The 12,599-nt window shown below is 32.4% G+C and overlaps 1 protein-coding gene across 1 annotated transcript in view; it reads right to left on the bottom strand.

The window, feature by feature from the left end:
* Smp_180760 (chondroitin sulfate proteoglycan-related) overlaps positions 1 to 12,599 on the bottom strand; it is a gene marked incomplete at both ends in the record, with an annotated part of 53,017 nt that overhangs the window by 1,941 nt on the left and 38,477 nt on the right. Inside the window, 5 exons of the mRNA XM_018794479.1 lie at positions 2,286 to 2,461; positions 3,769 to 3,823; positions 5,802 to 5,943; positions 7,921 to 8,052; positions 12,047 to 12,218. Coding sequence (XP_018648888.1) covers positions 2,286 to 2,461; positions 3,769 to 3,823; positions 5,802 to 5,943; positions 7,921 to 8,052; positions 12,047 to 12,218 — 677 coding nt within the window. The remainder of the gene's footprint in view (positions 1 to 2,285; positions 2,462 to 3,768; positions 3,824 to 5,801; positions 5,944 to 7,920; positions 8,053 to 12,046; positions 12,219 to 12,599) is intronic.

Here is a 12,599-nt window from a genome sequence, read left to right as displayed (position 1 = left end):
GGGACTTGAACCCAGTACCTTTCGCTTCAAACGCCATCGCGTTATCCACTCAGCTACTGAATCCTGATAACCACTTGTTTGTGGGTGAAGTTTAAATTCACTTAGTGTTGTTTGGGAAGATTCAAGCAAACAATACCAAGTTAATTTAATGATAGTATTATTTTAATAAACTCCTACAATGTAACTTTGTTAGGTCATATAAATATGAAAGAATATATGATTTTCATTTACAATTCAAATGTATATATAGATGCTATTTCACATCAAAGAGCTTGATTTCCTTCAATCATATAAATAAATGTATAATGTACTTTTTGTTCGAACACTTAAAACTGTGACCATATCACAATATAGATTAATATAAATTCACTTAGTATTGTTCGTTTGCATCTTCCCATTGATGTTTAGGACTGCAAATGGTCAGTCTCTTATTTGCATATGTGCATACTGTGTGTATTGCCTCGATATATCCATAATTCGCAAGCATTGTAATCAAAGATGAATAGTGGCTATCAGGACTCAGTAGATGAGTGGATAACTAGATGGCGTTTGAAGTGAAAGGTACTGGGTTCGAGTCCCAGAGTGATCATCAACTCTGAGATGCAGGTGCATCCGACTGACGAGTCCCAGATAGGACGAAATGCGCGTCCTGGATTCCACTGCTAGTCACTATCCATCCTTGCTTTTAGTTTAATATAATTCTAGCTGCACTACAATTTTTATAACATAACATTGATCAGTGACTATTGATTGGTAAATATAATATTTTCATAGGATTCAGAATACAATTTTTTTTAAGATCAACTTCATTTTATTGAATTGTGTCAATTTCATGATAAGGCAAAACTTTTTTAACTAACATTTAACATAGATGATTATATAAATTTCACTCTTTAATTTAACCTTAAAAGTTAAAAATCATAGAGACAGACATAAATGAAACCAAGCTGAGAGGTAAATGTCAAGAATCGTTTTTTCCATGTGATTTATTCGAATATATATGTATATAATAGTTAAGTATAAAAACATATGATTCCTGGAAAATAGTGATGTAAAATTTGGATAGAATTTAACAGAACTAAACAAAAAAATATGAATCTTTCCCCATCTGTCAAAGTTAGTTACAGTTTTACTGAATACCTTATAATTGATAAATGCGTATACAAATTATTAACTGAATGATTGCCTGTTTATCAAGACTAAACAAAAATGGTCAAACCTTTTTTTCAACATACTACGCACATATATATTATAATATATACCTTTATTTACTGGTATAATAAAGTTAAAGAAAAGAAGTCATCAAATATTATGGAAAACTCATAATTCATTGTAGCATACATTTTTTTATCTATGAAATGTGAAAAATCTTCACTTTCCATGACGCTGTTATCGATATATGCGAATTCTAGCTAAATGTTTGACTGTTTATAAGTATGTAACCCTCAAAACCCTAATAAAGTTCATTTAAAAGAAATTTCATTCTGAGTTCTGAGATGATTTCATACTGCTACAAGTTTATAATCGCATAATCAGAGAGGTTCTGTAAATATTTTCTCACATATGTTCGACTGTGTCATAGATTGAACTTTGAAGTTGAAGGCTTGGTAGCTATCTCGTAGTAAAATTGCTTACCTTAGTCTGGATGCCTGATGATTATCACAGACCCTATATTAATGACAAAAAAGTGGCTACATGATTGTTTTCTATTTTTATAGTTTTTGTTTTTGGATGTAATTAACAATGACTTGGAATTTTTCACAGAATAAGTGAAACTAGCAAACAGTATTTGTATTCTATTTTCTCTGAATTTAAAATAAAATTCTTTTAATCCAACATAAATCCAAAAAATCATGCTTTTCATTAAAGCAGTAATTTGACACTTGAAATATTTAATTTTGAATTTTATTCTATCGACTTTGATTTGATTGGCCGTGCTATGTTACTAACTGTACTGATGATCGATTTAGCCTGGAAGTTTTGTGTACATTGGTTTATTAATGTTGCTGATAAAACATACAAGTAAATCTCAGTTTTTCCAAGTGTAAAAATCTAACAGAGATAATTAATGTTTAATCCCTTCGACCTGCTCTGATCTTTATGACACTAATAATCTGAAATCTATAAAGTACCTGGCAATACCATGTATTTTGTTTTTGTTTTCAAATAAATTTGCATTAAGACCTACTAGTACTCTTTTCGAAAATAAAACATATCAAGTTTGTATTTTTTTCAGAATTCGTATTTATGAAAATCAAAATTTTAACCTTAATTAAATGACTTACGCAGCTCGCATAGTTAGAGGATTATCACTGAATGTAATTAATGGTTGGATTATACCATCCAAATCAGCTGGTTGGCATTCTTTATAGTTATAACTACTGTCGTATCTTAAACATTCTGTTTTTGGCACAACAATTGATTGGGTTTTATAGTCGTTAATTCCGTCATGATAATCTGTCTGAAATGTTTAGAAAACCAGTATGTTTTCGATTTTAAATAGGTGAAAACACAGATGAAGTATACATACCAAAAGTTTGATATTAAAACTCAGGACTTAGTTCAAAAAATATAAATTGCATTGGCCAGGTTAGTATATTACTAGTAACGGGGACCTTGCAAATGTAGACAAATGATTTTATTACATTATCTATACAATGCTGTCTTACCAGATGATGGCGACAATATTTATGAGACTTCGTCAACGTACTCATACAACAGATAAACGAAATAAATTTTAGAAAAGCTAGAATAACTGGTATTTGTAGTTCCTGTCTTACTAACAATTTGTTAAAATTGTGGATGATCTTAGCTGTACATGAACATTAGTCGCAATATCACAAAAATCAGATGCAAATGGACAGATAATACAAAGCCATTTATTCTATCTACGGCTGTGGCAAGGACTAGACTAATACCTTCATAAGAAGAGCATTTCTTTCTGGCCATGGGCTTCAAATTCACAAGTACAAATTCACAACTTGAGTATTGACATTTCTATGACAAATATCACTTCGAAGTTAAACCACTCGATTAGGTTTATCGAGTTGTTGATATTTTGACTGTCTGTTTGAAGTAAGCACCTAGGTGGATAAAATGATCCCATTTAAACCAAAACAGTTATAGGTTCTATCTCAAAAGTAAACATCAACTCTGTGATACAGGCACATGCAGCTGATAATTTCCTAATAGGACGAAACCCATGTCTTGGATTTCACTTCTAGTTTCATTCCGTTTGTTCTTTATTAAATATCTAAATTTCTATTGTCTTGAATAATTCAAATGTGCCCAATTCAACAAATAAAATATATGCATTATTATTTTTCCCAACGATATCTTTTTGATTAACTTGAAACGAATCAGAAAACTCATGATCAGTTTCTTCATCTTTCACTTATAATAGTATGGGATTTTTAAAAAAATGTTTTCTTTTATCTGGGGTTATTTTTAAATAATATCGGTAGATCATATCTAATGTATTGGGAAAATGAAAAAGTGAACTCATTTTTTTCGACGAAACAAGCGACTGCCAGTTTCATTTACTTATATAAACCCTGAGGACTTAACAAATAGAATAACTAGTCTAGTTTAAAAAAGCCTATGATCAACATAAAGTTGAATTTTTTAGAAACAAACAGCGGTGAAATTGATATGTAATAGAAATTTTAATTTCTTCATCCCTATAAGTAATATAATACTCTGTTTGCAAAATGAGTATTAGAAAAATGTGATTAATATGGACCATAAGAATTATTCTAATCAACATACCGCTGTAAGTTGCATGTCGTTTGCTTCATTTTGACTTCTAGCTTCTGGTTCAGTTCTGTGGGAGGATTAAATTCAGTGAATAAAAGTTGTTACTCGTATTATTAACCAATAAATTATAATTTTATGAACAATAAATCAATATAAATATAGTGATATTCAAGTCATTCTTAATAGCTTCAAATAAATTGGCTTTTATGGAAGACCGTCGGTGTTATGTTTGAAGATTCCAATGGATATCATCATTTGTCTTCAATAACTTAAATACCGTAAATAGTAAATATACTAATCTAATATGTTATATACAATAAGCAAAAGTATGGTATTCATGACGTCATTCAGGTGGTCGAAAAATTTCGTTTAGTACACACTGTCAACCTCATGTATATATCAGAAATCATCGTTCACCTAAAGTGGTTTTACTTTTATTTAATTTGTAAGAAGTATTTTGTAAATGCGATTATAATGTCATGAACAATCATCTCGAAGAGCAAAATGTTGAATATCTTTTTATAATCCAATTGAAACATAGATGATTTGGTTTGAACTTTAGGTAGATTGATCAAAAGTCGTAAAGCAATAATTAATTTACATATATTCACGATGGTGGTGTAGCCAAGGGATCATTAAAGTGCTTATCTCCACTAAAGTCACTTTTATTCTATAATTTCGTTTGAATTGAAGAAACCTTCATTGATAGTTCATTTGTTTTTCATGTTTTAAACTTTAACCAACTAATTAGAAACAAACTGAACATCATGGTAATGTTTTAAAAATACCCATGTTTTAGAATACAGAAGATAATAAGATTAATTTACAAAACTCTTTATTAGTTTGTTGGTTTAATGGAGATATTATCATTTTTTCCATATTTAGTCATGAAGTGACAACTAATAATCCATGTAGATTACTAGATTTAAAAATACGTGAGTTTTTATTGGATAATGAAATAATAAAAATAGCCCAAGAGAATTTAATCATTGTTCAGCACTACTCACAACCTCATAACGTGTCTTATCTCTGCTCGACTCTGAGATTATTTGAATTAACATTTTGTGTCTCGAATTCCTGGAGCCACATTCGATTTATGTCCCAAAACTAGTTTATCCAAAAATAGACACATTAGTCATGCCTCACTTTCCATAATGTTTTTAAACTTTGCTTACCCCACTGTTATATATTCAACCAGAAATTAAGTCGGCATGAAAAATGCAGCTTATAATTCATCCAGTGAGTTTCTTTTACAAACTTAAAACGACTAAGAATAACATTTTCAAACTGTGTTTGTATTGAGATCCAATTAAATATCATTTGTCATAAATGATTGGTCAATTAGTTTTCGAATGAAGATATTTGACTGTCGATGTTTTTTCCACTGTCAGCCAACAGATTCCCGTTTATTTTTCCATTTACTTGACAACTAATAGTCAATAGACGTTATATTGGCATAGTTAAATTTACGAGTTTCAAATATTTCAACTAATGATTACATCACTTTGATAAACCATTCTAAATACACAATTTTGTAATTATTAATGAACTAATAAACCATAGTTTGTGAAAAGCTTTATTTAGTAATAATTGTGATTAAGATTTAAGTTCATTTACAATAAGTATTTACAAAGGAAACTCAAACTTTAATTTATTTAAACTCACTTGGTATGATTTGTTCGAATCTTCCCATGGATGACTAGGACTACAACTAATCAGTCTCTTATTGGCATATGTGCATACTAAGCGTATTGCCTCGATATAGCCTTGACGCACAACATGGTAAGCAAAGGTGGATAGTGGCTAGCAGTGGAATCCAGTTTGACACACGTTTCGTCCTATTTGAGACTTGTCAGCTGGATGTACCTGCATTCACTATCCACCTTTAATTTATTTAATTGATAACTGCCTAAAACTAAGTCAAACTAAATTTTCACGTTGCTTAAATTAAGTAACAGTTATATAAATATATATATATATTTAGAGAGGAATCACGTTTCTTTTTATTGAATAACTAAATAACTAAGAAATTCATATGAACGTACCTTTTACTATGAGCATGTAATTTCTTCATATTTGGTTTGAAGTTTGGATTAAACTCAATATTCTCTCGAGTTTTTAAGTATATTCCAGGAACCATATTTCCATAAAGAAGATCTGTCAAGTTTATATTGTTTAAATTTAAACCTGAAATTTAAAAAAAAATCAAATTTAAGAAATTAGATCCCAAGTTTCGGTCCACTTTTGTCGAAATGATGATATAGTTAGACTAATTTGTTGTACTAAAAAAGACGTTCATATACAAACGGTGAAATTGCGATTAACGATTTCGTAAAGAATGTACATTAGGAATTTCTATGGCATATTCTTTAGTTAAAATGTTCAGGGTGAAAGCTTTTGTTATTACAAGTTAATATGTTTCCCAGAATAAGATTCAGTGGAAATTCTAGAACTTTCATATGTTTTATATCACTAAATAAACTTATTTGTGTTATAACAGGATGGCGATTCCATCCTAGTATGTGACTTCTTATTTGTGCATATCGACCAATAAGCACTTTGAAAACGAATTTAGAGAAGGAGCGAATCCTTAGCCTTTAAACCGCTGAGACGACATTTAATAGCTTTATTGACCCATATATTTCTGTTGTGCATAAAAAAGTCACAGATTCAAATGGATAAGCATGGGAGACTAACTTAAGTCCAGAAAGCATTGTAAAAATCAAATGATTCCCTAGCATCATATTAAGATCCATGCTCATTCAACTAGAACACTTCAAAGTCATAAACAATAATTTCCATACAAATTATACATAGAACATATTAAAGATACAGGTTTGACGAAGAAATTTAGCCATCCAGTTGATACTTCACTATGTCTCGACACCCTGTTTCGGGATTGTTCTTAATATTGATTTTACTCCTAATTGTAAAACCTATATATTACTGTAAAAACCTATATGAAAAATTGATTAAAAAGTGTATTCCCTCCTTCAACTTGTTTTCAGTTTGTTGATGAGAATATTCAATACAATCAAATATCATGTTAGTTTTTGTGTGACAGTAAAATATTCTTGTTACACACTGACATTACTTCTATTTGTATATGGATGCAACAATAATTTGACTTAGATTTGTTTAAGCAAGGTTTTTATACGTATACATCATGTAATATTGATGGAAACTATTTTTCATTATGAAAATGATTAAATATATATTTACTTGTAGACAGATATAAATAACATTCATCGTTAACTACAGCAATTAGGGAAATTTTTTTGGGTAGAAACATAATGATGTCTAAAACTGTATATGTTCGTCTGAATTCATAAAGTCAAGTTAATCAAAAGAAACTCTTTGGAATTTTTGTTTGCATATTTATCATGTTTGTATGATATAGATGAATAAATGGAAACCAGCGTAGTGTAGACATAGATTGGCTCAATATGTAAGTTGTGTTATGAAAGTAAGTTCCATGGTTAATGAAGTACTTATATTTGTACTAAGCGAATAGATGAAATATAGTGAAGTAACGGGAAAATATTTTTAATTACTAATTCAAGAATATTAAGGATCCGAGAGAAGTAGTTAATAAGGCATCAATAATGTACGTATATGACTGTATACAGTTTTGAATCTAAGATATTAAGCTGAAGTTAGTTTTGAATTAAACTCACTGATTACTCAAAAGAAATATTAACGTAAATTTAGGAAACTTATCAGCGATTAAAACTAGAATTACATGTTCACAATGTACTAGATTTGAAACATGTTTCTCCTATTCAAGCTGGTACTTGTAACGTTTAGAGTAACATATAACATAATGAGGATATCGGATGAGGATCGTACTGTATGATTAAATGATAAAAGACGAAAAATATGAACTACCCAACTATGAGTCGTGTTTACACTGAAACACTATGTCGCTTTGATCTTACGTGGGATAGCCGACATAGATGTATCGACTTATATATATGCAGTTTCACTTCTGTGAACAAATTTCTATGTACATACTATTGACCAAATGCAAACGACTAATAGATAGTACTGTCTCAATAATTTTATTTATCCTAACATGTTTGCAATCCTAGTTTGTGATTTTACAATAGGTTAATTTATCAAAAAGTACTATAAATTTTCATGAATTCTTTCGTCCAAACTAACCGGTAATAAATCCTTCAAATCCTTTTTTCGATGTGAATTTACTATTGTTATTCACTGACAGATTTTCTTTCATTTTTGGTGCTTCGCCAAAATATATTCGTTTTAACATATTGAAATGTTTATTGTTTTGATCTGAAAAAAAATACAAATACGTTTATTAACATTCAATAAACAATTTTCCAAAGACACCCGTCCATATAGACATAAGTTAAAACATAAGCTTGATGATGTGAAATATGTTGCCAATGAAGAGTGATTTGAAAAACCAAATATACATCGGTATGTAATGTCACCTAGACTAAAAATCTTATAAGTATGTGTGAGTTGCAAATTGTATTTCTCATGCATTTAATTTTATGGTAATACTGCAGAATTTTTTATTATTAATGTATTAATGTACCATTTAATCTCTGTCCTGATGTTAGGCCTTTATTTAGAAGAGTTATGACGCCTCAGAGTGAAAGCCGAGTTTCTTCGTAAGTCACGAGGCTGATGCCAATTCTGACAACCAGAGCAACCATTTATCTAGTACATGGAATGCTCGTACAATGTGGGAGATCAGGTGAGTTATCCGAGTTGCTGCAGAAATGAAAAGATACAACCTGGAAGTGCTTGGGATCAATGAGACACATTGGATGCGGTTTGAACTACAATGAATAACTTCAGGAGGGATTCCGTTATACTCCCTCCATGAAAATAAAAATGTCCCACATACACAAGGAGTTGCATTGATGCTGTCCAAACAAGTACAAAATGCACTTATAGGATGAGAATCTCATGGACCAAGGATCATCAAATCCTCCTTTGAAACGAAGAAAGACGGCATTACAGTGAAAGCTATCCAATGCTGTGCGCCTACCAACTGCTATAATGAAGACGTCAAAAATCAACTCTTCTATAAGCTGCATTCGATCGTCCAGAAGTGCCCAACAAAGGACCTGACAATTGTGATGGGAGATTTAAATTCCAAGACTGGAATGGACAACGCCGTATATGGAGAAATCCTGGAATGATGTGGACTAGATGAAAGAAACAAAAATGGTGAAAGATTCGCAAACCTATGTGCATTCAATAAACTGGTCATAGGCGGCAGTATATTCCCGTTTCTTCAGGACACTGACAACAGCCCTCAGCAATAGGTTCCAGGTCTTTCACGATCTACTCAATGGAGAGGGAACTACTATGGAGAGCAACTGGAAAGGGATATAAAAGGCAATCACTTCCGGGCCAAAAAATCACCACCACAAAGAATGAATCACTGTTGATACACTGGATAGGATTCAAGAAAGGAGGAACAAGAAGGCAGCAATCAATACCAGCCGAACAAGAGCAGAGAAAGGCAAGGCAAAAGCTGAATACACAGAAGCAAACAGGCAAGTGAAGAAGAGCATCAGAACCAACAAACGTAAAGATGTGGAAGATCTAATTATGACAACGGGAAAGGCTGCAAGAGAAGGAAACATGAGACAATTGTATGACAACAAAGAAACTTGCTGAAAATTATCGTAAAGCAGAACGACCGGTGAAAAGCAAGGAAGTTAAGGTAATCAATAACATTGAAGAACAACGAAACAGGTGGGTAGAACACTTCAAAGAACTCTTAAATCGACCAGCTCCACTGAACCCACCCAACATCGAAGTGTCACACACAGACCTTCCAATCGATGTTGGCCCACGAACAATTGAAGAGATAAGCATTGTCATCATACAACTCAAGAACGGCAAAGCAGCAGGACCAGATAACATTTCAGCAGATGCACTGAAAGCAGATGTAGCAGTAACTGCAGAGATACTCTACATTCTCTTCAGTGAGATTTGGTATGAAGAACAAGTACCAACAGACAGAAAGGCGATCTTATCAAGTGCGATAACTACAGGGACATCAGTCTTCTCTTAGTACCAGGAAAATTCTTCAACAGGGTGTAGTTAAACGGAATGAAGGACTCCGTAGACGTCCAACTTCGAGACCAACAGACTGGATTCCGTAAGGATTGATCGTGTACTGACCAAATAGCAACTCTACGGTTCATGAAGATGTCAACATGTGGAGGGAAGTATGGGATACAATCGATAGCTAGGATGCAGCTGAACGATTTAGACTTCATAGATGATCTGGCTCTCTTATCACACCCGCAACAACAGATGTAGGAGAAGACGACCAGTGAAGCAGCAGTCTCAGCAGAAGTAGGTCTCAATATACAAAAAGAGTAAATGTTATATCCCGAAGAGCATTATGAATGGTAACTTTTGAGAACTAGTTGTGGACCAATATGATATGTATATTTCCTATCGTATAGTTGTTAAGTAACTTAACTATTCATATTTATGTTTCTTTTATTATGAGCTTTATTTTGACCCATAGACCATTAATATACGATCTACCATTCCTAAGTTATACACAGTCAATTAATTACTACTCCCCTATTCACAGCCACATTTGGCTGAATCTTGTACAGATGTTGTTTCTTATTTTATGATACGATGTGGTCGGTTCGATTGGTTTATAAGCTCAGCATGTTTGAAATATAATGATTCATATTGCAGAGGCTGTTATTGGTGTTCTGGACTTAACTGGCTGGGCTAGTTAGAAGGCACGACCGACAAGTACTCTAGACTGCTCGTACGGGTTTGATGGGTCATTGGTCCGATCAATAACTAACTGTTCTCTAATAAGCTGGTACAAGATATAACAGAAAAGCAAGATTCTCCGATACAATACAGAATGCACTAATCGAATCACACTCGATGGAGAAGCTTTTGAGGATGTAAAAACCTTTATATATGTGGGCAGCATCATTGATGAGCACGGTGGATCTGATGCAGATGTGAAGGCGCGGATCGGCAAAGCAAAAACATTATATTTACAATTGAAGAACATATCGAACTCCAAACAACTGTCAACCAACACCAAGATCAGAATTTTCAACATGAATTTCAGAACAGTTCTACTGTGTGGAACAGAAACATGGAGAACTACGAAAGCTATCATCCAGAGGGTACAAGCGTTTATTAACAAATGTCTACGTACAATACTTCGGATCCGGTGGTCAGACACTATCAGCAACAACCTACTGTGGGAGAGAACAAACCGGATTTCAGCGAAGAAAGAAATCAGGAAGATGCGTTGTAAGTGGACAGGACACACATTGAGGTAATCACCCAATTGCGTCACAAGGCAAGCCCTCACCCGGAACCCTCAAGGCCGAAGGAGAAGAGGGTGACCAAAGAACACATTACGCAGAGAAATGGAGACAGACATGAGAAGAATGAACAAAAGTTCGATAGAATTAGAAAGAAAGGCCAGGAAGGTCAGAGTGGGTTGGAGAATGCTGGTCGGCGGTCTAATCTCCATTGGGGGTAACAGGTGTAAGTAAGTAAGAAAGATATTTGCGTTTCACTCTTATGGCTTATATAATCTGCATTTAGCATACGTTAAATACAATCTAAACATTTATTTATTATAAGCATGTATTAAATAAACAATAGTTAGTTGATATTTTACCAGAAATTTGTAATCTTCATACAAATCAGTTTCCACATCAGCTGTTGTATACATGATCATTATGTATATTACATACAAATATTAAGAAAAGAAGTGACATAATCAATAATATTAGTCATGAAGTCCCAAGTGTCATACAATAAGAAAAAAAATTTCAACACCTAAATCATATTTACAAGTATAGATCAATTTACATCTTGTTACATCATTTTTCTTATTAGAATCATCATAAAATTACAAGTCTTATCTCTGTTAACGTGTAATAAACAATAAAGTTGAAGATTACATTATTGAATTAAATTTATACTTTCTTACTTAAATGGTTTGGATAATTTTCTGATTAGCGTTTTTTTTAGCGAGTTAGTTTTTTACCGGATAGGCTCGCTAACCCCATGCGCAACCCTCCTCCTTTATCGGGGCTTGGGACCGGCAGTAGCCCCCGGAGGAGCTACAGGCGGGGTTTTTATACTTTCTTAGTTATTATTAATTACAATGTACTAAATATGTAATTTTCAGACTATGCAACCAAATAAGTAAAAAACATGTATATTAATTAAATTTCAATCATAAATGACGATCTCTTTTTTTAGTTGAATAACAATATAATTATTGTTAAAATATTACCTTCTGTTGGTTTCGTAATTTCATGTTGAAAATCAACTAACAATATGCTTTTAGCTTCTTTACGTATGAATTGAACTATATGAAAATGTCCATCATTGAAATTCACATTTGGTTGAAATAATGTTTGAGTTCCTCCACCCATATTAAATCGTACATGAAGATTAAGTTGATTCTTAGACAAAGAATGAAAAAAGATGTATTCAGAAAGAAGTACTTCAACATATTTGATAGACATATAATGATATGGAAAATTTTGTAAAAAAAAATTAATTACGATTATGTAATAGTTAAAGTCGATTATACACTTAATCTAATAGGATGGTTACATAAACATATATATATTTCCATATATTTAGACATATTTCTTATGGAAGAAACAATGATTTGTTATGTCATCTTGTTCATTTTTTGTGTTTGAAAATTATATTTAGGACGAAACACGCGTCCTGGATTCCACTGCTAGCCACTATCCATCTTTGCTTACATTGCTTGTGAATTAAGGCTATATCGAGGCAATACGCACAGTATGCACATATGCCGATTAGAGACTGGC

The sequence above is a fragment of the Schistosoma mansoni genome, chromosome 1 (assembly GCF_000237925.1).
Source record: "Schistosoma mansoni strain Puerto Rico chromosome 1, complete genome".
NCBI lineage: Eukaryota > Metazoa > Platyhelminthes > Trematoda > Strigeidida > Schistosomatidae > Schistosoma > Schistosoma mansoni.
Note: the sequence above shows the minus strand (reverse complement) of the source record. Positions and strands in the feature narration are given on the sequence as shown.